Source organism: Echeneis naucrates, chromosome 18, assembly GCF_900963305.1.
Source record: "Echeneis naucrates chromosome 18, fEcheNa1.1, whole genome shotgun sequence".
Taxonomy (NCBI): Eukaryota; Metazoa; Chordata; class Actinopteri; order Carangiformes; family Echeneidae; genus Echeneis; species Echeneis naucrates.
Genome location: NC_042528.1, coordinates 483,826 through 509,678, shown reverse-complemented (window position 1 = coordinate 509,678; position 25,853 = coordinate 483,826). Strand labels below are relative to the sequence as shown.

At 48.8% G+C, this 25,853-nt stretch overlaps 5 protein-coding genes across 5 annotated transcripts; all 5 read right to left on the bottom strand.

Annotated features, from left to right (window-relative positions):
• Nucleotides 1–482: 482 nt before the first annotated feature.
• Nucleotides 483–7,339, bottom strand: LOC115058626 (zinc finger protein 135-like). The gene is made up of 7 exons (XM_029526054.1): nucleotides 7,025–7,339; nucleotides 6,633–6,738; nucleotides 6,432–6,547; nucleotides 6,089–6,315; nucleotides 5,914–6,017; nucleotides 1,849–5,615; nucleotides 483–1,410 (listed from the first exon to the last, which is right to left on the bottom strand). The coding sequence occupies exons 1-6, from the start codon at nucleotides 7,212–7,214 to the stop codon at nucleotides 4,322–4,324; spliced, it is 2,037 nt and encodes a 678-aa protein (XP_029381914.1). The 5' UTR covers nucleotides 7,215–7,339; the 3' UTR covers nucleotides 483–1,410; nucleotides 1,849–4,321.
• A 352-nt stretch (nucleotides 7,340–7,691) lies between these two features.
• On the bottom strand, nucleotides 7,692–8,963 carry LOC115058642 (gastrula zinc finger protein XlCGF8.2DB-like). Its single transcript, XM_029526076.1, has 2 exons — nucleotides 8,912–8,963; nucleotides 7,692–8,830 (listed from the first exon to the last, which is right to left on the bottom strand). Exon 2 carries the CDS (start codon nucleotides 8,814–8,816, stop codon nucleotides 7,722–7,724), a length of 1,095 nt encoding a protein of 364 aa, XP_029381936.1. The 5' UTR covers nucleotides 8,817–8,830; nucleotides 8,912–8,963; the 3' UTR covers nucleotides 7,692–7,721.
• A 56-nt stretch (nucleotides 8,964–9,019) lies between these two features.
• On the bottom strand, nucleotides 9,020–10,663 carry LOC115058653 (gastrula zinc finger protein XlCGF7.1-like). Its single transcript, XM_029526087.1, has 2 exons — nucleotides 10,612–10,663; nucleotides 9,020–10,530 (listed from the first exon to the last, which is right to left on the bottom strand). Exon 2 carries the CDS (start codon nucleotides 10,514–10,516, stop codon nucleotides 9,611–9,613), a length of 906 nt encoding a protein of 301 aa, XP_029381947.1. The 5' UTR covers nucleotides 10,517–10,530; nucleotides 10,612–10,663; the 3' UTR covers nucleotides 9,020–9,610.
• A 1,150-nt stretch (nucleotides 10,664–11,813) lies between these two features.
• LOC115059239 (zinc finger protein basonuclin-2) lies at nucleotides 11,814–15,004 on the bottom strand. Its single transcript, XM_029526890.1, has 8 exons — nucleotides 14,856–15,004; nucleotides 14,445–14,512; nucleotides 14,251–14,353; nucleotides 13,765–13,934; nucleotides 13,629–13,694; nucleotides 13,158–13,544; nucleotides 12,555–13,077; nucleotides 11,814–12,385 (listed from the first exon to the last, which is right to left on the bottom strand). The coding sequence occupies exons 2-8, from the start codon at nucleotides 14,469–14,471 to the stop codon at nucleotides 11,814–11,816; spliced, it is 1,848 nt and encodes a 615-aa protein (XP_029382750.1). The 5' UTR covers nucleotides 14,472–14,512; nucleotides 14,856–15,004.
• A 3,033-nt stretch (nucleotides 15,005–18,037) lies between these two features.
• Nucleotides 18,038–25,673, bottom strand: ccdc171 (coiled-coil domain containing 171). Its single transcript, XM_029526101.1, is given in 24 exon segments — nucleotides 18,038–18,869; nucleotides 18,972–19,103; nucleotides 19,175–19,306; nucleotides 19,388–19,442; nucleotides 19,564–19,709; nucleotides 19,865–20,044; nucleotides 20,135–20,137; nucleotides 20,198–20,335; nucleotides 20,447–20,616; nucleotides 20,706–20,828; nucleotides 20,917–21,361; nucleotides 21,820–21,987; nucleotides 22,097–22,264; nucleotides 22,753–22,944; nucleotides 23,019–23,108; nucleotides 23,176–23,291; nucleotides 23,365–23,452; nucleotides 23,657–23,795; nucleotides 23,911–24,071; nucleotides 24,194–24,286; nucleotides 24,368–24,514; nucleotides 24,589–24,969; nucleotides 25,075–25,309; nucleotides 25,497–25,673. Coding segments are annotated over 24 exon segments (3,771 nt in total). The 5' UTR covers nucleotides 25,622–25,673; the 3' UTR covers nucleotides 18,038–18,725.
• Nucleotides 25,674–25,853: the final 180 nt, after the last annotated feature.

The following is a 25,853-nucleotide window of genomic DNA, read 5'->3' as shown; positions in this document are numbered from 1 at the left end:
ATCTGGATCAGATTTTACAGTCTAAACCCAACAAGCTGTCGGCCGTTTGGCTCATCCTGGATTCATAAACATATGAAAAAGCTTTTGGTGATTTAACTGCGACAAACAGATGCTAAATACACAAAAGTGGCGCCGGCAGGACTCAGTGAGTCAGTTTGTGTCCTGGATGTGAGTCTGCCTCTTCTCTCACTGTCACTTCATCTTGATTCAGTTGCTACTTTATTTTATGACCAACATAGTTTATATTCCGGCTTCCGGGGACATACTGGAGCTTCAAACCAGCCGTGGGCTTGTGCCGGTCCCAAGTCCAGCTCAGTGGGGAGGGCTGCGACAGGAAGGGCCCGAAAGTCACCGAGCTGACTTTCTGCAGCGTAAAATAAATGTTTGTTTCCATCCACAGGTCGCACAAATCAGAAGTTTCTGTTCAGCTGAGGTTTCTACGACACTCGTTTTCATCTCAGCAAACATTTCATTCAGCTTTTTGATGTGTGAGGTGAAAGAAAGGAACACCAGACGGATGCTCTAACGGGACTTTTTCCTGCAGCCTGGTAGTTTTCCTGCTCGGTGCAGGAACAGCAGCGGTAACACCACGCTGCCCGGCAGCCCGAACCAGACGGCCAACATCCAAGCTAGACAACGATCGATGTCGAGCTCCAGGGATAAATCCGTTAACACGGTGCCTATCAGGTTGCTCAAGAACTTCAACAGCAGAGTCCCCGTCAGAACCAACATGTTGTTCAAAGCTCTCTGCCTGATCCGGTCCACCTTCACCCGGTTCCCCGGGCCTGGACGGGTCAGGACGCAGAAAACAGAGAGGCTGCTGACGGACACTGCGATGGCAGAGAAGGACAAGAAGAAGATGTTGGCGAATACGGTTAAGCTGCTGATGAGGGTCCTCATTACAGTCACAATCCCAAAGCAGACCAACCAAACACAAACGATGGTGATGTTTCTGATCTGGATCACCGCCGTCTGTCTCAGGTCCAGGTAGGTGACGGGGTGAACGACGGCCAGGTATCGCTCCAGACAGGTGAAGAGGTGAAACAGGCTCTTTCCAGGTGACATCATGGAGAAGATGAACAACCCCACCCTCATCATGGCGTACTGACGCCAACGGGAGCCAAAGAACAGGAGGCAAAACCCGGAGAAACTGATCAGCTCCAGCAGAACCATGTTATAGGTGAGCGCGTCCGAGTGGCAGATCCTCATCGCCCTGGAAACGGAGCGGTGCTTCCTCCACCGCTGGTAGGCCACCCACAGGACGAGGATGAGGAGCGGGAGGAGGAGGAGGTGAGCCACGAGGAGGCCCGTTAACATGTTTATGGAGGTCGTCTTGGTGAAGCAGCTCTCGTGGTGGGTGCTGAAGTTAGCCGACATCTTTTTTTAACGGCGACTGAAAAGGAAGAGGAGCTGCGGAGGGAAAACACAGAATGTGACAGAGATTCACAGAGCTGAAGTCTATGGGAAGATGGTCCTACTTCTCACTGGATCCAGAGTCTGATGGACGAACACATTAAACAGTCCAATTATATGAATGAATGGAGAACTGGAGGCGGGTCTGATCTGTTTGGTGTAAATAAACAAACAAGCCCAGAAACTGGATCTAACTTGGCAGGTTTTTATGGTCGACGTGAAACAAACCTAAAGTCAATAAAACCACGAGTCAAACACTTTCACCTCACATTGTTTGTTTGTGATGATAAATTTGGATCATATAATAAATCACACATTTATTTTTAGAGCGTTCTCAAACGGGAACTATTAACCCCTAAAATCAGAGACTGTTGTTAAAGTTTCACATTGTTGCTGTAAAGAAACTCATTTAAAGGATGATAAAGCTGCACCCACCTCGTCAGCAGCGTCTGATCCTGATCATCCTTCATCTGCGTCTCCAGAATGGCTGACTGAATGTCTGAATGTTTAACCCTCCAGATTTATCTGCATGTTTGCGTGTGCGTCGGACATTTTGCATACAACATTAAAGGTTTTAAAGGACAACAGGAAGATTTTCTTAATGATGTTTTTCCAAGAAGATGAATGTCAGTAACGACTGTGGCTTCAGTCAGCTGACCTCGGGGAGATTTGCCTTCTGAAATTTACCATAAAAAGTTTCATGAACTCGGCATCAATTTTTCCATCCAACATGCAAATCACAGCGAGGCTCGTTCTTCACTTACACATAAATAACACACATGCATCAGTAATGATGTTGATGTGCAGCACTCGGTGATTCTGTAGATTGAAGAGGACGCTCAAACCTACAGGTGTGTTTTAAATGTTTATTTCAATGATAATATTAAAGGTTAAGCTATTAAAGTATGTTTTAACGATATTTTTTTTTTATTTTATAGACATGAGATAAAATGTCTCATAATTCTGCTGACGTTTTGTTGTTTTATTTATAGAAACTTTAAAAATGTCTCTACAGATGCTGTTTTCATGAGTCATCTGTGGATTTGTTATGTTTTTATAGTTTAAGTCCACTGAAGGCAGCACATGTGGACAACAATGAGTCTGACTGCTGCTTCAGAAGCAAAATCATGTTTTAAATCATCTGATGCAGCCGGCAGGTTATTTTTAAAAGCTTTCCTCAGATTCAGACTCAGTTCAGACTCTGAATGTTTCCTTCTGTTCGGGTCGTTTCTGTCTTTATCTGATCAGGAGTTCTGCTCAGTAATGATGAAAAATCTCACACAGGACAAAAAAAATATATATTTTTTTTAAAGATTGTTATATTGTTGGCACTAAAATGAATCAATGGATTTCATGACTCAGAGTTATTTTATTGTTTAGCAGTTGAGGATTGTGCACCTCTAACTGCCAGAATATTCAAATAGATGCAGCTGAAGCGAACATTATGAATTTGCCTGTTAATTTAGTGTAAAAGAGTAACACTTAAGAAAATGTCCCGTGGTGCTCTCACCGGTGACCTTTGAAATCAACGAGTTTAATGTTTGAAGATTTATTACTCTCTGCTCTGAATTTTACCGATACGGTTCATCATCTGTACTTTGGACATTTAACCACTTTATCCGTGAAATGATCGTCACTCTGGATGTTGAAGGCCCTGAAATAATGAACAGGAGTTTGATTTCTGTGTTTTGTTCTTTCAGGTCCTCGTGGATGTAAAAATGTTGCCCGGATCCTTTTGGTTTGACGACGTGTCCTCCTCGAACTCCTCCCTCCTCCTCGCTCCTTCCTCAGGTCTGTGCTTCAGGTCTGAAAAAGGCCTCTTCGTCTTCTCTGCCATCTTCGTGATCAACCTCCTCCTCTTCCCGCTCCTGATCCACGTCCTCTTCCTTGGATACCAGCAGTGGAAGAAGCAGCTCTACGCTCCCAGGCCGGCCGCCACGAGTCACTCCGTCCTCTTCATCTATCACTCCGTCATCATGCAGGCCAATGAATTCTTGGGGTTCATCATCTTCTTTGCTAGCAGCTACTACAACCTGAGCGTTCTGACCTGGGTGGGGCTCCAGGTTTGGTCCGTGGCGTCGCTCGGAGAGGCCCTGTTTCACGTCCTGAACTGCGTTGAGCGATACTTCGCTGTAGTTCACCCTCTCAGCTACCGGCAGCTGAGACAGACGAGTGCGGTGAAGATCAGAAACTTCAGCATCGGCTCCATCTGGCTGCTGTGTTTCGGCTGGTTTTCTGTTCTTTACGTGGCCACGCCTGAGACCAAAACCGTGTTGTATTTCCTCCTTATCGTTTCCTTCTTAGTCATCATCTCTTTCTGCAACATTTCTGTTCTCCGGGCTCTGAAGCGTCCAGGTCCAGGGGAGGTGGGCGGGGCCCAGGAGCGGGTCTGCCAGTCAAAGCAGAGGGCTTTCCACACCATCAGTGCTCTGATGGGGGTGCTGCTGTTCAGGTGTGGGGGGAATCTGCTCTTCAACGTGGTGGAGGATTCAGTAACGCTGACCCCCAGTGATCTTTGTGTGATGCTGTTGTCGACCTTTTGGTTCTATTTTCCCAGCAGTGTGATTCTGCCTCTGCTGTATCTGCTCAGGGCGGGAAAACTACAGTGTTGTCAACGAGAACAACAATCAGGATGAGAAACTGATCGGAGCGGCGGTTTCTTTAAACTTTGGTTGATTTTCTTCTCAGACCCTTAAATGTTAAACTTTTACAAATAAAAATATTTGTTTTGCTGTGAATGTTGTTTTTCAGTTATTTCCGCTCAAATTGCAAAATAAAGATACATTTTCTGTGTGCCAATGTGTTCTTTCCTTAAATATCTGCCAGCAAACAGCGTCCAAGGTTTTATTAGCGCCGTCATTCAGTTTTATTCAATTAGAGGAAGACCCTCAAAGACACAAAGTGTCAGCTAAAGGTTTGTCCCGGAGTGGCTTTTTGCCGCCGTGTGGCTCCTCATGTGCGTCTTCAGGCAGTGGCTCTGAGTAAAAGCTTTGTCACACACTGTGCACTTGTATGGTCTCTCTCCATTGTGGGTCCTCATGTGAACAGTCAGGTACGTTTTGCGAGCGCAGGCCTTCCCACAAATCCCGCAGATAAACGGTTTGGCGCCCGAATGGACTGTGACGTGGTTGTCCAGGTTAATCTTCCGTTTGAAGGACCAGCCACAGTGGGGGCAGCGGTACGGGGTCTCTCCAGTGTGGACTCGCATGTGAATGGTCAAGGGCCCCTTGGTGGTGAAGCCCTTACCGCATTCACCGCAGTGGTACGGTTTCTCGTTGGTGTGCGTCCTCATGTGAATCTGGAGCTGTTTGCTGGTCAGAAACATTTTGCAGCAGACGTCGCAGAGGTATGATCTCTCTCTGTCCGTGTGAATCTTCTCGTGCTGTCTCAGAGTCCCTGGAAGTTTGAAGCTCCGCCCACAAACCTGACAGCTGTGAGGTCTCTCTCCAGAGTGGATCATCTTGTGGCGGGACAAAGACCTGTAGTCGCTCAGGGACTTCCCGCACACGCCGCAGAGGTGTGAGCCCTTTTTGCTGTGAGTCCTGCGGTGAGCTTTCAGCTCGTCCTTCAGCCGCTCGCCGTCCTCGTGCAGTTTCTGATGATTCTCCAGGGACGACAGTGACACAAACGAAGCGCAGCAAACGGGACATGTGTACGGTTTCCCCTCTGAGTGGGCGGCCACGTGCTCACTGAGGAAAGACTCTCCTTCAGTTCGGTGCCGAGTCTGAAGGTGGTCCTTCAGGACCTCCAGCGAGTCTGGACGCTCTCCACAGACTCCACAGAGACTTTGTGGACCGTCCAGGTGAGTCCAGGCGTGCTTCACCAAGGCGACCTCTGATTGGTGCAGAGCTCTGCAGACTTTGCAGGAGAGAGCAGCATCTTTGTTTTCAGTCTTCGTCTCTGCAGCGTTTTGGTTCCATGTCAGTTCTGAGTCACTTCCTCTCAGCTCCTCGTTGCACTCGTCTGGTTTCCAATTGTCATCGCTGTCGTTTGCCTCTTCTCTTTCTTCATCATCATCATCGTCATCGTCGTCGTCGTCGTCGTCATCATCTCCTTTACTTTCAGCTGCAGAAGCTCCGCCTGCTTTCATTCTCCAGCCTTCTTCATCATCGGCTTCCTCGGTCTCCGTGTTCTGTCGCTGTGACGTTGAGCAGCTGGACAGATTGTCGGCTCCGCCTCCACCGCCCTCCTGAACCACGTTGCTATGGGAAACCAAGAGAAGAATGAATGGGGATCATAAGTGACTCGTTTAACTGTCCACAGGAAGTGGCTCCTCCTCCATCAGCTGATCTTTAGCACTTTGATTGCTCTTTTCCTCCTGAAACTCGAGACACGTTTGTGTCGAGCTGTCGGCCTCTGGATCAGTCCTGCATGTTCCAGATCAGAACGACCCAAACACATGAGAGGAATTTTTCTTTTATCAGGATTCCAGAGAACAGAGTCAGCTGATTATGAGGAGACTGATGACTGCAGAGCTCAGAGACGTTTGTGGTGAATTACCTTGTTTGAACAGACGCCAGCGCAGCAGCAGACAGAGCGTCTTCAGTTCTGCTGCTCCTCGTGGTGGATGGATGATGGATCTGGTCTTCAGGTTCCTTCTGAGCCTGAAACAAACAGGTGTGAGTCCAGTTTGCTGCTTTGTGTCCAAATGAACCTCCGAATGTGACAAACAAACCTTTAGTCTGATGAAGAGAGTCGAGGTCGTCCATCCTGCACAGCCGAGCTGTCTGCAGATTTCCTCCGGAGTCACAGTCTTCAGCTTCAGTCTCTTGTTGGACGTTAAAATGTCGAACGGTTTGTCTCCGGCCAGTCGAGGGGACGTCGACCTCAGCAGGTCCAAGAAATCTGCCTCCTGCAGGTCTCGGGGACACTTCCGCTTCAGCAACGGACATTTCTTCAGAACTGACAAAGGACAGACGAGAGACCAGATACGATCTGATTTCCTTTGTCTTTGCAGTAACATTCATTACACTCTGTAGATCCATTTTAACTTCTGTGAATTTAGTCTGTAAACTCACCGTTCTTCGAAAGAACTTCTGTCTGCGGGTCCTCCAGGATGCGGATCCTGAGGTCCATGTGGTTCTGAGTCTCACTGATCTGAGCTCTGCTGTTCTTCTTCTGCTCGAACTGACGTCTGGAGGAAAGAGATCGAGTCTCAGATCGACAGCAGCTGCCAGCTTCACACAGTAAAGTAAACTGAATGGAACGATAACAGGAACCTGGTGGAGCTCCTGTGTGTCGGACCCTGCAGGTTCTCCAGGTTCTCCAGGTTCTCTTCATGCTCCTCTTCGTCGACATGGCCGGCGCTCCTTCTTCGCTTCACACCTGAATAAAAGGCAGAGAATGATGTTTTCATTCTTTAATTCAAGATAAACTAAACTGAAAATTTTAAACGACTGAATTCTACCAAATTCCTGATTTCCTCGCTGGAATATTTAATTCAACCTTCCAATGAAACTTGACCTCAAAGATTTGACTCTAAATTTGGATTCGACTTAAAAAAAAGAATCAGAAACCAGAAAATCGGATTAAGTTGGCTCTGAATAAAGCGTTAAATCAGAAGATATCGGCCTCTTCTCTCCGGACTGCATGGATCTGATGTTCGGCTGACCCGGTTTGAGGTTCGTGGTTCGGCTCTGCAGCAGCTCCAGCTGGCTCCTCTGCCGGTCGATCTCCTGCCTGAAGCCCGAAGCCTCCTCCTCATATCCGGCTACGATTCTGTCCACGGCCGCTAAGATCTCCCGGGAGGCGGCGGCGAGTCTGTCGGTGACAAAACTCCGGAGGACTTCTGCTGTGGACATTTTAGCTCCTTCACTTTTCAGCTGAGGGACAAAAGACCGTCAGTCCCGTTTGTGCGGAGCAGCTCCGGCCGTTTCCGGTTCGGGTGCGTCCTTAATGTTGCCCGAGTGGAAACAAAGAGCTGTGAGAAATGTTCTTCCTGCTTCGTGCTTTTACGGATCGATCCACAAATGAACAGAGAAATAAAATCATCCAGAACATGATGGGACTTTTATTATTCCAATGAGACCAATCAGAGCCGTTTCCTGTCGGTCTGTATCACAAACATGGATTTTACTATAAACCTGAGCAGCTCCTCTTTCCTTCAGTCTTCACCATCTTCCTCCTCCTACCTGGAGTCAGAATCCTTTCACAGATTAAACACACACAAAGTCACCTGTTCTAATATTTTATAATGAATCACAGGAACAATTCAACGCAGACCACCAAATATTCAAAAACAACAGAGCAACAGTTCAGAAATGACCAAACATGTTGGAGTTTACTTTTGGTCAACCAGCCAAGTTCCCTCAGTCACTTTGGTCTTTTTCCTCACAGGCGTCCCAACCTAATGGTTTCTCTTCTGCGTGGACCTTCATGTGTCCCGTGAGACTCACTCGTTTGTAAAATCTTTTCCCACAGATGTCACAACCAAATGGTTTCTCTCCTGTGTGGACTCTCATGTGCAATTTAAGGTTTCTCTTTATCTTAAATGTTTTCCCACAAACATCACAGCTGAAGGGTCTCTCTCCGGTGTGGAGTTTCATGTGCATTTTAAGGTTTCTCTTTAGTGTAAATGTGTTGCCACACACATCACAGCTGAAGGGTTTCTCTCCTGTGTGGAGTCTCATGTGTCCTTTAAGATAATCCCCTCGCTTAAACCTTTTGCCACAAAACGAGCAGCCGAACGGTCTCTCTCCTGAGTGCGTTATCATGTGAATCTTCAGATTCGCTCGTCGCAGAAATCTTTCTCCACAAGTATCACAACCGAACAGCCGCTCTCTTGTGTGGACTACCATGTGCATGTTAAGTTCCCCCTTTTGCTTAAATGATTTTTCACACAAACTGCAGTTAAACGGTTTCTCTCCTGTGTGAACTCTCATGTGTGCCGTTAAATGCCATTGTTGCTTGTATCTTTTCCCACAAACATCACAGCCGTGCTTTCTCTCTCCTGTGTGGTTCTTCATGTGTCTCTTCAGATCCAACTTTTTTTTAAATATTTTCCCGCACTCAGGACAGCTGATGTGTTTTTCGTTGCTGTCAGATCTTCTATCTTTCTCACCAGCTTCATCTATGATCACATCTAACTCGGCCACTCCGGTTTCATTGCAGTCATTGTCACTGACTTCAGTGTCAGAGGGGTCAGAGTCCTCTTCATCTGGATCTGGATGAAGAGGACTCTGTGGATCGCAGCTCCGGGCCGGTTCAGATCCTCCACAGTCGTCGTCTTCATCTTCTGCTCCGAAGGTCTCCTGAAGCTTTGTCTCTTTGTCCTCACTCTTCACCTGAAGCGGTCTCAGAGGGTTCCTGGTCTCCTCCGGTCCTGGTACCTGGTCCTCCTGTTCCTGTTTCAGGAGTGGGCTCTCTGAATCCTCCGGATCCGGAGAAACTTCTTCTTTAACCATCAGGTGCTGAACATCTGGAGGAAACAATCCAATAATCAGCCACCTTTCTGAGCTGCCTTCTGACTCTGGAGCTGAACTTTACACCGTAAACTTACCCGTTTTGTGGATCAGGACTCGGGGCTGCAGCAGCTCCAGCTGTCTCCTCTGCCGGTCGATCTCCTGCCTGAAGCCCGAAGCTTCCTCCTCATATCCGGCTACGATTCTGTCCACGGCCGCTAAGATCTCCCGGGAGGCGGCGGCGAGTCTGTCGGTGACAAAACTCCGGAGGACTTCTGCTGTGGACATTTTAGCTCCTTCACTTTTCAGCTGAGGGACAAAAGACCGTCAGTCCCGTTTGTGCGGAGCAGCTCCGGCCGTTTCCGGTTCGGGTGCGTCCTTAATGTTGCCCGAGTGGAAACAGAGAGCTGTGAGAAATGTTCTTCCTGCTTCGTGCTTTTACGGATCGATCCACAAATGAACAGAGAAATAAAATCATCCAGAACATGATGGGACTTTTATTATTCCAATGAGACCAATCAGAGCCGTTTCCTGTCGGTCTGTATCACAAACATGGATTTTACTATAAACCTGAGCAGCTCCTCTTTCCTTCAGTCTTCACCATCTTCCTCCTCCTACCTGGAGTCAGAATCCTTTCACAGATTAAACACACAAAGTCACCTGTTCTAATATTTCATAATGAATCACAGGAACAATTCAAGGCAGACCACCAAATATTCAAAAACAACAGAGCAACAGTTCAGAAATGACCAAACATGTTGGAATTTACTTTTGGTCAACCAGCCAAGTTCCTTCAGTCACTTTGGTCTTCTTCCTAATGGTTTCTCTCCTGCGTGGAGTCTCATGTGTGATTTAAGATTATCCCGTCTCTGAAATCTTTTGCCACAGAACGAGCAGCCAAATGGTCTCTCTCCTGAATGTCTTAACATGTGAAACCTGAGATCCCCTCGTCGCAGAAATCTTTTCCCACAAGTATCACAACCGAACTGTCTCTCTCTTGTGTGGACTACCATGTGCATTTTAAGATCTCCTCGTCGCTTAAACGCTTTTTCACACAAACTGCAGTTAAACGGTTTTTCTCCTGTGTGAACTCTTTTGTGTACTGTTAAGTTCCAATGTTGTTTGTATCTTTTCTCACAAACATCACAACTGAATGGTTTCTCTCCTGTGTGGACTACCATGTGAACATTAAGAGTCTCCTTCCGCAAAAATCTTTTCCCACAAACATCACAACCGTGCTGTTTCTCTCCTGTGTGGGTCTTCATGTGTCTCTTCAGATACGACCTTTTTTTTAATATTTTCCCGCACTCAGGACAGCTGATGTGTTTTTCGTTGCTGTCAGATCTTCTATCTTTCTCACCAGCTTCATCTATGATCACATCTAACTCGGCCACTGCGGTTTCATTGCAGTCATTGTCACTGACTTCAGTGTCAGAGGGGTCAGAGTCCTCTTCATCTGGATCTGGATGAAGAGGACTCTGTGGATCGCAGCTCCGGGCCGGTTCAGATCCTCCACAGTCGTCGTCTTCATCTTCTGCTCCGAAGGTCTCCTGAAGCTTTGTCTCTTTGTCCTCACTCTTCACCTGAAGCGGTCTCAGAGGGTTCCTGGTCTCCTCCGGTCCTGGTACCTGGTCCTCCTGTTCCTGTTTCAGGAGTGGGCTCTCTGAATCCTCCGGATCCGGAGAAACTTCTTCTTTAACCATCAGGTGCTGAACATCTGGAGGAAACAATCCAATAATCAGCCACCTTTCTGAGCTGCTTTCTGACTCTGGAGCTGAACTTTACACCGTAAACTTACCCGTTTTGTGGATCAGGACTCGGGGCTGCAGCAGCTCCAGCTGTCTCCTCTGCCGGTCGATCTCCTGCCTGAAGCCCGAAGCCTCCTCCTCATATCCGGCTACGATTCTGTCCACGGCCGCTAAGATCTCCCGGGAGGCGGCGGCGAGTCTGTCGGTGACAAAACTCCGGAGGACTTCTGCTGTGGACATCGTGTCTGTGTCCGAATGTTTTGTAGTGCACTCACAAAAAGTCCTGCCTGCTCACTGCCGCCTCTCCTCCCAAAGGAAGCCACATGGCTTTGTAATGTTCCCTGGGAGTGGGGACGTCACGTGTTACGTCACTACGCAGCAACATGGCGGCCTCCTGACGCCGCTCCCTCCGCCCTAACTAGTGCACTCTACGGGGGGACCGTCGTTTTGTAAGCGTCCGAATCATTTGGAAAGTTTATTTCTTAATTTATTTTATGGCACTTCTAATAACAAGGCAGTTAAACGTCCTGTTTACATGAATGCAAAACAATAATCAGACATTCAAGTAACGTTCAAATACAATTAAAAACTGTTACCGAAGAGCCAAGAGAATAAAAATACAGCAAAAGACCAAATATGAGAATAAAAACTGCAGTTCAGTGTAAGATGATCAAAAGCCTGAAACAAAATGCAGATAAACAGAACACTTTTTACGTTTTGATTGCGCGACAGCTATGACGTAATTAACGGCGACAAAGTGTCCGGAAGCGATCGTTCGTTTTATGAATGAGTTCTCTACATTCATCTCCGGTCGCGGTCGGTTTTTAGCATTCCACATGCTGTGGCTGATGAACAAAACAAAACCGGAGAAGAACACACCATCGACGTATGTTGTGTCTTTTTTGTGGTTTTTCTTTCTCCAATTTCTCCTACTTGGGTGTGGCACTAATGTCGTCCGGGTAGAAGAAGAGCAGAGCCCCCCCCCCCCAAACCTTTTTCCTGTTTGGGTTTGTGCAAAATTGTCCAAACCGAACTGGCTGAAGTTTGTTGTCTTTGTTCATTCATTATATAAAACAGACAGACAGACAAGCAAAAAAACACATTTGTGAATCAAAAACATTTTCTTTTAAAAAACTGATTCAATTCTAATGTTTATTGGAGCATCACATAAAAACTTAAATGAAATCAGGTGAAGATGTGCAGAACTGCTGTCAGCTGAATATTAGCACGGCAGACAGCAGGAAGATCTTCATCACTCATCTTCCTCACTGATCCTCCTCCCTTCAAGTTCTCGCTCTATTTTCACCGGCGTGCTCGATTTCCTGGGCTTCTTTTTGGGGACGGGGTCATCTGAGTCCCACTGTGGCCTCTGACTGGTTTGGTGTCCTTCAAGCTGGTTGTTGCAGTGTGTGGTGGCGAAGGGGGCGTGGCCAGTCTGGCTGGTGTGTAGCTGGTTAGTCTGTTCTGTCGGGGGGGCAGTGGAGGGAGGAGGAGCTGGGGAGTCACTCTGGTTGGTGGTTTGAGGAGACGGAGGGGGGGATCGGTGCTGTTGGCTGTTCAGCTCACGTCTCAGGTTAAATGTGTGTACATCTTCATCCTGCTGCCAAAGAGTGGTGTTGATTTCTTTTTCCTTTTTGTGTGTTTCAGAGTGTGTGTTTCTGTGGGTTTGTGCGTCTCTGCTGGCTCCGGTGTGTAGCCGTGGGTTCGGGTTGGCGCTGTGACGGTTTCGGCTGCGCAGGGAGCTGAAGACCATCGTGCAACCCTCCACCGTGCAGCGATGTTTGATCTTCAGGTGGACGGCATTGTAGTGGATCTTCAGTGTTCCTGCAGAAACACAAAAAACCGAAGAGCAGATGACACACTTCAGGAACTCAAACCTCTGACGGACTCAGATCTACAGTCAGGAGCAGACCTCGAACTGGATCATGTGGAATTTCTAACAGAACCTGTGATGTCTTGAGGTCCAAGACAGAAAATCAGATCTCATTCTTACCTTTGTCGTAGAAGCTTTTTCCACAAACGCCACAGCAGACTCGTCCTTTCCGACCTCCAGAGGGAGAAGATGAAGGAAGGGAACAGGGTGAAGATGGGAGGAGACGGAGGGAGGAGGAGGAGGATGGAAGAGGGTGGAGGGAGGAAGAGAAGGAGGGGGCAGGAAGCGGACAGAGGAAGGAGGAGGAGAAGGAAGGGAGAAGAGGGAAGGAGGGAGAGGAGCTTTGCACCTTCTGGTAAATCTTTGGAGGAGACGAGCAGGAAAGTGAGGGACGTAGAGAGGAAGACATCGGGACAAACGAAGAGGCATCGTCAGGTCTGGCCAGACCGCTGTGAGGATCCAGATCCTGGTTTCTGTGCTCTGGAGCGTTCAGATGCCACAGCGGCCGGCTCGGGTTCAGCCTGTCGGGGTCCACTTTGATTTTTAAAGCCGGTTCGACTTTGGATTGCTGCAAGTCTGGATCGATCTCTTGGCCTCCTCTTCCTCCGTCAGTCAGTTTGGGCTTCGGGAGGCAGCGCGTCAGCTTGGTGGAGGAAGAAGATCCTGGTCAGAAGGAATCCAGTCTGCAGACTGAAACACACTAAATACAGTTGAATTTATTACCTTTGTGGGAGAAACCAAACATTGGAAGGCAGAATTTGGAAAATGGAAAGGCAGAAGCAAAGACAGTCCACCCGGGAAGTTTTCAAAATGGTGGATGGCGTCGTTGGGGGCAGGCAGACCACCCTTCTCAAAACACCAGCTGCCCGTCACCAAACACGAGTCTGCCGTTGATTTCCTGGCCGTCCCTCTGTTGTGCTCACTGAACGTGTTGAAGCTCTTCAGCTTCAGCTCCGGATCAGAGAGGTAACTGACTGCCGCCAAACACTGAAGCGTCATCAGCTCGACGATGGGCCGCGTTTCTCCAAAACGAAGGAACTGTTTGAGGATCAGGAGCTCCTCTTCAGGAGTCACCATCGTCCAGCGGTCCAACACTTTCCCTCCAGGAAACTGGAAAGACGTGAAAGAAAGAATCAGCAACTGCAAGGTTTATTTCAAACAAGCCTGATTTTCTAAATAAGACGGAGTGCTCACCTGCAGCATGTACCCTCGAACATAATCTCCTAGCGTCCAGCCCAGAGTGTGCAGAATGTGGCCGACCTGACGGACACAACCATAAATAAGTGTTCCACATTAAAAGCACTACGTTCTTCTCCAAAAAGCAGCTGACCTGCTCTGTGCTCAGGACGCTGTAGAGTCGGTCCAACAGGATCTTCAGACGGACGGGGATGGCCTGAGCTCCGTACAGAACCAGGGAGCTCAAGTCGAACACCAGCCCAGGCAGGGCCACCTCCACCGGGCCACCGTGGGACGACGGCTGGGCCTGAAGCTTCTCCAGAGCTGGAGAGACAAAGAAAGAAAAACGCTGCTGACTCCGTACGTTCACGTTAACGTGAAATGAGGAGCGAGACAGGAGCGTGTGTGCAGATGCTCTCTCCAGATGTTCTCGGTGATGCGATGACAGCGACACCTGTCCTCTTGTCACCGTAGCAACTGCACACATCTGCAGGGTGTTTGTGCGACAAATGTCTGACTGTCAAACCGATCAGAGTCAATAGAACAACAAGTTTGTGGTTTATTTCTGAAATGTCCAGTTAGAATGTTTGTCCTCTAACGCACAAAGTGTGTAACTGTGGGGACTGTCTTTGCGTCTCACCGTGCGACACCCAGCTGTGTCCACAGCGGTCACATGAACGCAGTTTTGGACTTCCAGGTTTGAAACACACACAACTGCAGCTGGACACTGTGCACCTGATGGACTGACAAACACAACAACACAACCAAACTCCCCTCAGTCATTTTAGTTGTGAATGTAAGATACACACTGAAACAGACACACACAGTGTGTACCTCCTCGGTGTCCGGTGTCATCCTCATCGCTCAGCCGCCTGATTGGCCGGATTGGACTGCAGCTGCCTCTGATTGGACGTTTTATTCGATAATGTTAAATTCATCTGAATCTTTGAAATGAAACTGTTTTTAATTATCTGAGACTCAGGCATCTTTTTTTTTCAAACATCTAAAATGTTTTCTATTAAATTCAGATTGAATTCTTTTGTATTCTTACATATTGTGCTTCCTCTGGAGCATTAATTACATTCTGATAGTGTGATTATTATTAATAATGATAAATACAAACAATATAAGAACTGAAGAGAAAGAGTTGTGCTCTTCCATCAAAATAAGATTTTCTACTTCATGTTCCACCTGAATCTGGACATTCATATTCTAATGCGATTAATATAAAAAAGACAAACTCACCTGATTGTTGTTAATTCAGCAGCTTTTCTACTTTTTCGAAATCTTCATTTACTGATTTTCTTTTTTTGTTGGATTTTCATCCTCTACTTTAGTATTTTTGCTTTTTTCTTCCCAAACGTTTCTTCGTAAATTCACTTTTCCTCCTTAAATCTCCACTTTCTCTCCGTCTCATGTCTTCACTGTATATATGCAGGATTTTGTTTTTTTTTTTTGTAGACCTCTGACTCCTCCCTCTCTCTGAATAAATGTGATTGGAGGAGGGCGAACGCGTAAATTCAGCTTGTTGCCTCCCTCATCTTCATCATCCTTTTGTCTCCAGTCCAGCTGAAGATGATGGTGATGGTGTAAAAACATCAGGGAGCAGATCAGATCAGCACCAGCACCTGATTAATCTGATTAAAAGTACTTCAATTCACGTTAGGAAAGAAACTCCAACCAAGCAAAAAGACAAAAACACAATGAAAACACTTTTAAAGAGTCACATCATCTGATTCTGAGTCAGGAAGGAAATCTGAAGTCACAAGCCTGGACCAGGACCTGGACCTGGACCTGGACCAGGACCAGGACTTGGACCTGGACCTGGATCAGGACCTGGATCAGGGCCAGGACCAGGACCAGGACCTGGACCTGGACCTGGACCAGGACCAGGACTTGGACCTGGACCTGGATCAGGACCTGGATCAGGGCCAGGACCAGGACCAGGACCTGGATCAGGACCTGGATCAGGACCTGGACCAGGACCTGGACCAGGACCAGGATCAGGACCAGGACTTACAGGCTCATTACAGACGTTCATTAAAAAGAACCAGAGTAAAAATACATGAGATGTAAAAGTTGTGTAAAAACCTGATGAAGTCTCTAAAATGTAGTTTGTCTGAAAAGTAGTGGAGTGCTTTTTCAGAAACATCGGACCTGATATCATTATTCTAATATTTATAAAACATTTGAGTTGGAGAAAAAATATACGTCATAACGATATGATAAATAATTTTAGAAGGAAAAATCTCAACACTCATTAAATGTAAATAAACTGAAGGAGAATAAAGAAGACATCTGTCCTTGGTGTGTCCGGCAGCCTCTGTGTCCCCTGGGAAACAGCTTCCCTCTGGGAGGACGGTTCCCCCCCGAGGGTCAGATTGAATCAGGGTGACAGTAGGGCACCTGACACACACAACAACAACACAAGGTTAAATTCATTTCACGTCCAAAACGCCTTCAGCAACTTTTCACATCGCAGCGCCGAAAACAGAAGAAAACTGGAGGAAGAGCCCCGACAACTGTGACGGACAGGTGAAGCCAGCAGCTTTGGTTACCTGGTTACCATGGTTACCGGTCAGCGGTCAGTTGTTTTAGTACAAAACAAACAGTCTGACCTGATTCGCCAAGTTCAGAGAAGACCAAACAAAGAACACAAAACCATGACAGAGAGGTGGTGGTACTGCTGCAGTTTCAAACACGACCCCTCTGAGAGGTTCTGGTCTGTAAGTGTGTCAAGGAAGGAGCAGCGTTGATCACACAAAGACACACAAAGACACACAAACACACTCTGAGCGTTAACGTCTGATATTCTAATTAGTACGACATCAAAACAGGAAAGAGGTCCACCAGCTCCCAGCAGACACACAGTCTGTCCAACAGCCCTACCTTCACTGAGTGTGTCTGTGTGTGTCTGTGTGTGTCTGTGTGTGTCTGTGTGCGTCTGTGTGCGTCTCAAATCAACAATGTCAGAAACTTTTCAGGTTATTTCAGCTCTGTCTAACAGAAGCAGCCACCAATTAGATCTCAGAGACAAAAAGCAAAACCTCTTTACACACCTGGACTGGACCGGGTCCTGAAGCCCCCCCCCCCCCCCCAGGTTACCTGGACAGGTCCTGACCCCCCCCTGAGGTCACCTCTTTTGTTCTGACCCCCCTGCTGTGAATTGTGGGATGGTGGACCGTAAACATTAGACCGTCACTAAACCTGGTCCTGGAGTCCACTGGCTGTAAACAGAGGTCAGTCAGTATTGAAGTCTATAGGAAAATGCCCCCCTCCTTCTACCTTCTAGTTGCCCCCCCTCGGCTCTTTTCTGTCATTTGTCACCACAATCGTCGGCTTCAGAGGATCAGGAGGTGAATTTTACATGATGCCTAAGTCTGTGTGTGGTGAACATTATGTGTTTAGTGGGACATTTTGAAGCTGTGTGTGTCTGTGTCCCCTCACATATGGTTTCACTTCCTGACTGTGCCCCCCCCCCACCATCTCCTCCCCCATCTCCCGTCCCTTATCCTGCCCCTCTGAGCGCCTGGGTGAGGGCCCTCCCTCCGTTATATCTGTGTCATTACACCAACCGAGTGTGCGATGGTTTCTCTTTGTTGTGAGTCCAACTTGGCACCGAAGCCGTCACTGTTGGGAGCTGTGTGTGTTTTAAGTGTGTGTTTAAATGTGTGTGTTGTCGCAGGTACAACTAGGACAGCAGGCAGGGATGAACAACGACTGGCTGAGATGAAACGTGGAGTTTTTGAAATAAAACGTTGGTGAATATTCATAAGGGAAACAAAAACAGGACACGGACACTTTTTTATTCTTTTTGTACTCGTGTTTCCTTCTTTTGTTCTTTTCCAACAAACATGAAGCTTCGGATCAGAAAACAGCCGGATTAACACGTTAATATGAACCAATCAGATGAAAAGCTCTAAAATAAACTCACCTAAAGGTTCACTGGCCCATCACGTGGTCTTCATCTATGATATGAAATCTAAATCAACAGAGGAAGAAATGTGTTTAAAAACATAAAGAGCAGATGAAGAGACAGTTTGTGTCATTAAATTCTTCTCACCTTCTGTGTGCGCTTATTGAACTACACACAGCTGTCACTTGTGTATCTGTGTTGTTGCTGCTTCCCAGCTGCTGCAGCGTCTCTTTGTCTCTGGATTATGTGTCTTATCCTCGGACGGCTCTCATGTCACCTCCAGCAGGAAGTTGGATCTTTTTCTTTGAGAGAAGCTGCCGCTTCACCAGGAATTAAACTTAATCTGTCGTTTGAGAGCGGGACAAACTCTGACTGCCGGACGCCGTCCCATGAATGGACCTGTCATGTCTTCGGGTGTCGGGGGGGGGGGGGGGACTCTGCCACGCTAAGCTAAGATAGCCAGGCCATTGAAAGCACATGACAGGAGAGTCAACAGATGAGGAAGAGTTTTAATTGCAGCAGTCAAACCTGTCACAGCTGAGATGCTGCAAAAAGACGACAAAGTTCTCCTGATCTGACGCACAAACTGCATGAACACAACAAGACATGAACACACCAACATGAAGCTTGGATAGAAACTAAAGATCAGAGACATCGAACCATCTGAGGACCAAACGTCTCCAGAGAAAGATTCCTGTTCAGCTGAATCAGCAACTCACTGAGTGTGTGTGTGTGTGTGTGTGGGACAGCAGCTTAAGTCGCTTTGTTGACATCTCACACACGCACACACACCCTGAGGGTGTGTGAGCGTGAGGATAGTTTCTATACCCAGACATTAATAGAATCCACAGAGGCAAAGCCCGAAGCCACACACCAGGAAACACAGTCTTCATGCTGCATCAGCATGAAGACTGTTTCTTCTTCTGGTTGGAAACTTTTCTCTTCAAATGAAACTACACACACACACACAGACACACACAGACACACACACACACACACAGACACACACACAGACACACCAGTTCTTCCACAGAAACAGACCACGCCCATCTGAGAACTCATGAATAAAGTCTTGATTGTCTGGACATTTTTATGTTTCGTCGGTTGTAGTGTCTGTAGTGTGACCTAAACCCAAAGGGGGGGTCAAACTGAAGGAGTGGCCTTCAGTTTTCCAGTCTGTCTCCTCCCGACAGTCTTCTTCATGGTTTTTTTCTCCTTCGTTTTGGCTGTGGATTTGGGGGGGCGGGGTTTGATTGGGAGGGGGTGGAGTTTGAGTCTGGGGCGGGGGCAGCTGAAGGTGTTTCCTCGCCAGCAAATGGGAAGTTTTCAGGAAACTCGGTCACCTGGAACAACAGCAGCTGATGAAGAAACTGACTGTCCTGTTTTATAGAAGTGAGGCCAAAAATATTAAATTCACTGTGAAATAAAAGCGTGACAAGACTCACAGGGGCCAAGGCCAGGTTGTCACGGAGACAGGCGCCCTGCAGCTCGCTGCAGAGGGCGGAGACTTCCTGCTCCAGCCAATCAATCCTGGAGCTGCAGGTGTGACAGAGCTGAGAGACGACAGAGAGAAGGCTCTGGGGGGAGGGGGGGGGGGTCAGACTGAGAGAAACAGCAAAGTGACGGATGAATAAAATCAGACAGATACCTGACATGCCGCCATCTCTGGAGCTCCCATGATGCTCTCTGCTCCACTCAGCTCAAGGGGTTCCCTGGGTAACAGCATGGGGCGGGGCTGAGCTGAGAGAGTGCCTCTTGATTGGACGAGACTTTCCCTCACCTGAGGACCACACAGCACAATGTCACTGTGTGTGTGTGTGTGTGTGTGTGTGTGTGTGTGTGTGTGTGTGTGTGTGTTTACCTCCTTGTAGCTCGTCTCTGCCGACTTCATGCAGCTGATCACATGATCCCGACGTCTGAAACAGAAGCATCACATGAAGAAGCTGTGGATCTTTTGGGGATTATTTCCAGCGGCGGAGTGATACACATTTGGTGTTGTGGTGTTAACAGGAGACAAAGACACACGCAGGGCGTTACCTGGCGGCGTCCCTGAGCTCGTTCTCCGCTCGCTGCAGCCGCTCCTCCAGCTGCCTCCTCGCCTTTTGAACACCTGACAGGTGTTTACCCAGAATCCTCAGCGAGCACTCTTTCTGACTGGCTTCCTGCCTGATCTCCGTCAGAGCCTGAGGAGGTGAATGTTTTTTCATGAGTGAGTGAACAGTTAGTGACTCCTGATCAGATAGAAACAACCCAAACACATGAGGGGAACTTTTCTTTGGAGAAGACGGAAACGTCTTTCCTGAGTCAGAAAGAGTATCTCTAAAGGGTAACAGTGTACCTGTGTTGTCTGGCTCAGTGTGTGTTGTGTGTCTGTCAGCTCGTAGGTGTGTGTGTTGACTTGCTGCTGCAGTGTGTGGAGCTGACTGCTCTGTTCCTGGATCAGCGTCTGAGCCTCCTGCTCTCTGTCCAGAGCCTGACGGAGCTCCACACACACACTGTGGAAACGGCCGACCGGCACCTGCACGCACACACGCACGCGCGCGCACACACACGCACACACACACACACACACACACACACACACACACACACACACACACACACACACACACTTAAGCTCGTGATCATCAGGAAGCCACTTGGCCACCGTGATCTTTATCTGAGTCCTCACCGTCCTGCTGGTGTCCCCCCTCTCCAACCCCTTCTTCAGACTGGCTACCTCCAGCCTCAGGCTCCGCCTCTCCACCTCGGCCGAGTGCAGCCGTTGGCTGAAGAGCAGGAACTGCTGCTGAAGGGTCGACACCAGGGCCTAACGGGAGGACACAGAGGTCAAAGGTCAGCAGGTGGACACACAACAGAAAATCAGCTGGAACGCTGAGCTGTATAAAAAGGCCTGATGGTCTGTGTTGCGTTCACTGACCTTCACGTTGGCTTGTGGAGGTGTCAGTCTGTCCAGGCCGAGTCTCAGCCGGCCGCTCAGCGTTTCCACATCCAGTCTGTAGAGTGCCTCGTCTGATTGGTCAAGGAGGAGGTCCAGTAGGCGGGAAAATCCTGAACGAGCGGCTGACATCACATCTGAAGGGGAGGGGCCTGGACAGACAGGAAGAGACACAAACAGCTGTCAGTGTCCACTTCAAGGCAATGAGCCTCAGGAGTGAGTGTGTGTGTGTGTGTGTTACCAGTGTGTGTTAACGCTCCCTGCAGGTCGACCATCGTGGCTGTTATGGTGGAGCAGAGACGTTTAGAGCGAAGCCACCGAGCGCACACAGCTGTACGACCTTCATCATCATCATCATCTTTATCTGAACAACAAATAAAACAAGAAGGATCCTCGAAAGCTTCAAGATGAAACGACGCTGATCTGAAATGACTGACTGACACTGAGCTGACCTGTTGTTGTCGTTGTCTCTCCACAGACACACACAGTCGACAAACCGCCTCCCCTTTCCAGCCGAACCAACACGGTTGTGTTTTTGGCCAACGTGGACCACCTCCTCATCGCCAACACCACACAAACACTCCTCCTCCACCGCCGTGCCGCCCTCCTTCCTCTCTCCTCCTCCTCTTCCTCACCTCCCAGGGCGTCAGCCAGCCTCCTCACTTCCTCTTCCAGCAGCTCCCGCTCAGCCAGACGTCGGGAAAGGAAGTTCTTCTGCTCGCAGAGTGACCGCAGGCGGTGGCGGTCATGTTTCCACGCCCCGACCAGCAGAGCACATGCTGACAGGAGGGAGCCCGACTCCTTACGGCTTTGTGAGATGAGGCCCTGGGCCCGGGAGAGGTCAGAGGTCAGGGAGGAGACCTGATCACGGAGAGAGTCGCACTGAGAACGGCTCACCTGAGAGAGAGAGAGAGAGAGAAAGTGAGAGGGAGAGTCTTGCTGGCCAACTGAGCATTAAAATGTGTGATGTCACAACTACAGCTTCTTTCTTCTGAAGCCTGAGAGAGGAAATGTCAAAGGTTGTTGGTTCTTAAAACCATTAATGGATCTGGAGAAGTTAAAATATGGACCTTGAAATAATCCGTAGATACTCGGTTCAGTAAATGTCCTATCTGTACGTTTTTCTGTGCCGTCACTCCGACTTTACTTCTGTAGGAGTGAGTCTCTCCTCTTGGGGACGATAGAGTTGGAGCTACAGTGAAGACAGGAGCTGACTAAAGGGACAATCCTCTGACAACTTCCTCCTTCATCTTCACGCCGCTGCAGCTGATTCAGCTCCGAGCGTCTCTGTCGCCGCAGGCCGAGACGACGGACGGCAGATCAGTGAGCACACCTGAAAGTCGAGTGTGTGTTACCTGCAGCTCCTTCTGCAGCTGCGACACGGTGTGTGTGTGTCGACGGCTCCACTCCGCCTCCCTCCTCCTCACACTCTCCTCCAGTTGGGACAACACACACTCCTGACTGCGCTGCAGCTCGCGCACACACACACTCTTCTTGGTACACACACGCTGCAGGTAGGTAATCTGAAAAAAACATGGGAGGGGGGCAGTTAGCTCCGCCTCCAGGAAACAACAAGGTCTCAGAGTTAAAGGTGTGCCCAGAGTTGGACCGGACACCATGCAGGACAGAAACCTTCTTGTTGGCCTTATGGAGGTCAGAGGTCACCCCGTCCACCTGCTCGTTGATGACATCACACAGCTCCTTCCAGGTGAAATTACCCACAATGCTGTGGGGCTGATTGAGGAGGACACAGCCAGCCAGGAGACGCTGGTACAGACAATAGAGGAAGGACAGACGAGCCTAAAACACACACACACACACACACACACACAGTGAGACGCTGTTTTACACAGTTTATTGTGCATCATCAGCTGTGTAATTAAATACTTCCTGCTTAATGACATCATGCTGCGGCGTAACAACATCACACTGAGAGGAGGAGGAGGCTGTGAGGGAGCGATGAAGAGCAGCTGGCAGCGATGTCTAGTTGCAGGAGGTCATGTGACAGGTAGCGGGCACAGTTGTGTTACACAAACACAAAACTCTCATCGCGCACACTGCAACATAACAATGACTTCAGCCTTAAAGAGGCCTCTGACGGACCCCACCGGATTCAGAGCGTCCTCTCAGGGTATTAACTGATGATTCTCATCAAGTGGAGGCAGACCCCCTGGGGCCCTCGGAGGAGGTCGGTTTTTCACAAAAACAGATTTTGAGGCAAGTGAGCAGCAAAAATAAAAAGAAAAAAGACTGAGACCAGACAGGAAGTGAAAGAAAACTAGAATCACCTTCGACTCTTCCTGGAAGTGGTCTGCGATCTGCTGGACTCGTATTTCCCTCTCCCCCCTCTCTCTCTCCCTCTCCACCCTCTCTTTCTCCAGCTCGGCCTGCAGATCGTGGCTCCTTGTTGACCAATCAGAGTTCTCCTGGCAGAGGCGAGTCACTTCCTGCTCAAGCTTGGCCGCCACCTGCTGAGACTCCTGCGGCAGAGAAACAGTCTGAGCAGCATCCCTTAAATTGTTTGTGACCTGGTTTCTGGGATCAGAGGTCTTACCTCAATCTGGCTGCGCTGGTCTGAGGTCAGCCGTCGGAGGGTCTCGTTCCCTTCCTGTAACCTCTCTGATGCAGAAACCAGATCCTGGACCTGAAGATAAAACCAGATGATGAACTGAATGGGAAACTTCTCCAGAGCAGAGAGAGCGAGTGTTCACCTTCTTCTCGGTCTCTTCTAGTCTCCGTTGGTTTTTACTGAGCACCGTCTGCAGCAGCTGCAGGACTTCACCATAAGGACTCTGTTTCCCATCATGCCCTGCAGGGGTATCAATTTCTGCAGACACACACAGTGAGAAACAATCTGCTGTGACGTGATGTTGTTGGCAGCAGGTGTGTTGAGTGTTTACCTGTGTTGTTGTGTTGTTGGAGTGTTTCTCTGATCTTTTTCAAAAACGTCCCATGAGCCTCTTCAGTGTCACACTGTGTCTGAGCTGCCTGAACACACACACGCACAGAGTACACACACAATGACTACACAAAACACACTGCAGGTTTATTTTTTAATTCGGAGAAATGATTCACCAAATTATGCTGTAAACTCTTCTCTCCTGTCTTTCTCTTTATTTTTTCATACATTTCACATTTTCCATAGAAATGGCCAAAGAAACGGGTGTGAGAGTTTGTGAGGCTTTGTGTTACCTGCTCCAGCAGCAAGTGTGTGTCGGCGTGGCGTCTCTGTTCTTCCTCCAGTCGTTCTGAGAGGTCAGACACCGCCCTCCTCTCAGTCTCCAGGGCGACCCTCAGCTCAGACTTACTTTGCTCGTATTCTGTCTGCAGCCTGTACACACAAAGTCCACATTTTACAGTTTAATGTACAAAAGTAACAATGAACGCAAACTGAAGTTTCGGGTTGTTTGTTTGTTGCTGTTGTGTTGTTTATGTTGTGATCTCACCTCTCCAGAGTGTGTTCAGTGCTGCTGCTCCTCTCTCTCTCCAGGGTGTAAGCTCTCTCGACCTCTCTGAACTGAGCCCTCAGCAGCTCCAAGCTGCACTGCGCCTCCTGCTGGCCGGACCGCTCCACTGCCACCACCGCCTCGAGGTCCCTCACTCGTAGCTGACAGATAACATGATCAGACAAGTATGGAAGGTCTCTCCTTTGTTTTTGGTATTAGGAATAAAAGACAAACACGTCTCTTTTGTTGACTTTAGTCAGTAGGAAGTGTGTGTTTGTGTTACCTGGATGATCTCACAGTTGAACTTGGACTGCAGGTGAGCTGCTCGCTCGGCCTCGATGTTCGACTCCAGAGACCTCACCCTCTGATCTGAGGCCTGCAGACACAGGAAATATTCCCTCCATCTGTTTCTCTTCACGTTTTTACTCCAACCCCTTCCCTCCCTCCCTCTGCTCACCTCCTTCTCCTTCCTGCCCCTCTCTTCTCTCTCCTTCAGGTATTTCACCTCATCTGCTTGTCGTCTGTTTACCTCTGCCTCCTTTTCTCTCTCTCTCTGTACCTCTGCCATCCTCCTCTCCAACTGCTCCAGAGCCTCTTCCTGTTCCTGAAGGATGAAGACACAAACTCTCACCACGAACCTGATTAAAAAAAATGAACTCGTCTTGGACGCTGTTTGACCTGCAGCAGTCGGTGCATTCGCTGGTTTTCTGAACTCAAACTCTGGATCAGTTTGTCACGCTCCTCGCGCTCTTGCTGTGAAGCGTGCTGGTCCTCCTCCCTGCCCCGTCGGGTAATGTCCAGAGCTTTTTGGAGCTCTGCTGCTCTCTCTAACACACACACACACTCTTATTGCCACCATTTTTTAAATACTGACTACAGTTCCTGCAGTTTGTGTTTCATTCGTTTACCTGTCAGTGTGTGTTTGTCTCGGCTAAGCTCAGCGACTCGGTCAGCATCTCTCTGGCTCACAGTCAGCTGATACTGAAGCTCCACCCTCTGAGCTTCACCTCGCTCCACCGAGGACCGGAGCCGGGTCAGCTCCGCCTGCAGCCTGCACACCTGGACAAAGGCAGAAGATGTATCTCTGTTCGTGCAGCGCTGCGGTAAGGTTACGTCTTTGTGACACCACAGACTGAGATCTGACTACTGAGGCTTGTTTCTCACCTCCTTGTTGTGTTCGGACGTCAGATCGAGTTTCTCTTTCTCCAGCTGGTTAACTCTCCACCTCAACCTTCCCACCTCCTCACTCCCATCACCTCCTTCTGACGCCGCCCTCCTCCCTTTCCCTACATCTCCTTTACTTCTGACCCTCCTTCTCCCTCTCTCTTCCTCTTCAGCTCCTCCTCCTGTTGCTGTGTGCTTCTCTTTCCGTTGCATGATGGTGATTATTTCTTTAAACCTGCAGGAAAAGTGGAAATCCAGTGAGGATTCAGAATACAGTTCCTACAGAGAGAAACAAAAATTTGGGTTCATTTATTTCATCCAAATAAACATAAAAGAAAAAACCTTGATGCGAGAGAAGCATGTCCAGAAAACAAACTAAACAACAGACCTATTTCTCTAAAGAGTAAAGTCTCAGCCCCCACCTTGAAATCTCCTCCTCAGATCTCCTGACAGAGTCGACCACAGTCTGAGCCCGGAGCTCCCGGCCGCTCTCCCCCCTCTGGCCCCGGACAGGCTGTCTCCTCCGGTCCGCTGGTCCGGTCTGCATCGTTGGTCCAGGGGGGATGATCCGGTCCAGGGGGGATGATCCGGTCCAAGGGGGGTGATCCGGTCCAGGGGGGGTGATCCGGTTCAAGGGGGGTGATCCGGTCCGGGGGGGGTGATCCGGTCCGGGGGGGGTGATCCGGTTCAGAGGGGATGATCTGGTCCGGGGGGGTGATCTGGTCCGGGGGGGGTGATCCGGTCCAGGTGGATGATCCGGTCCAGGGGGGATGATCCGG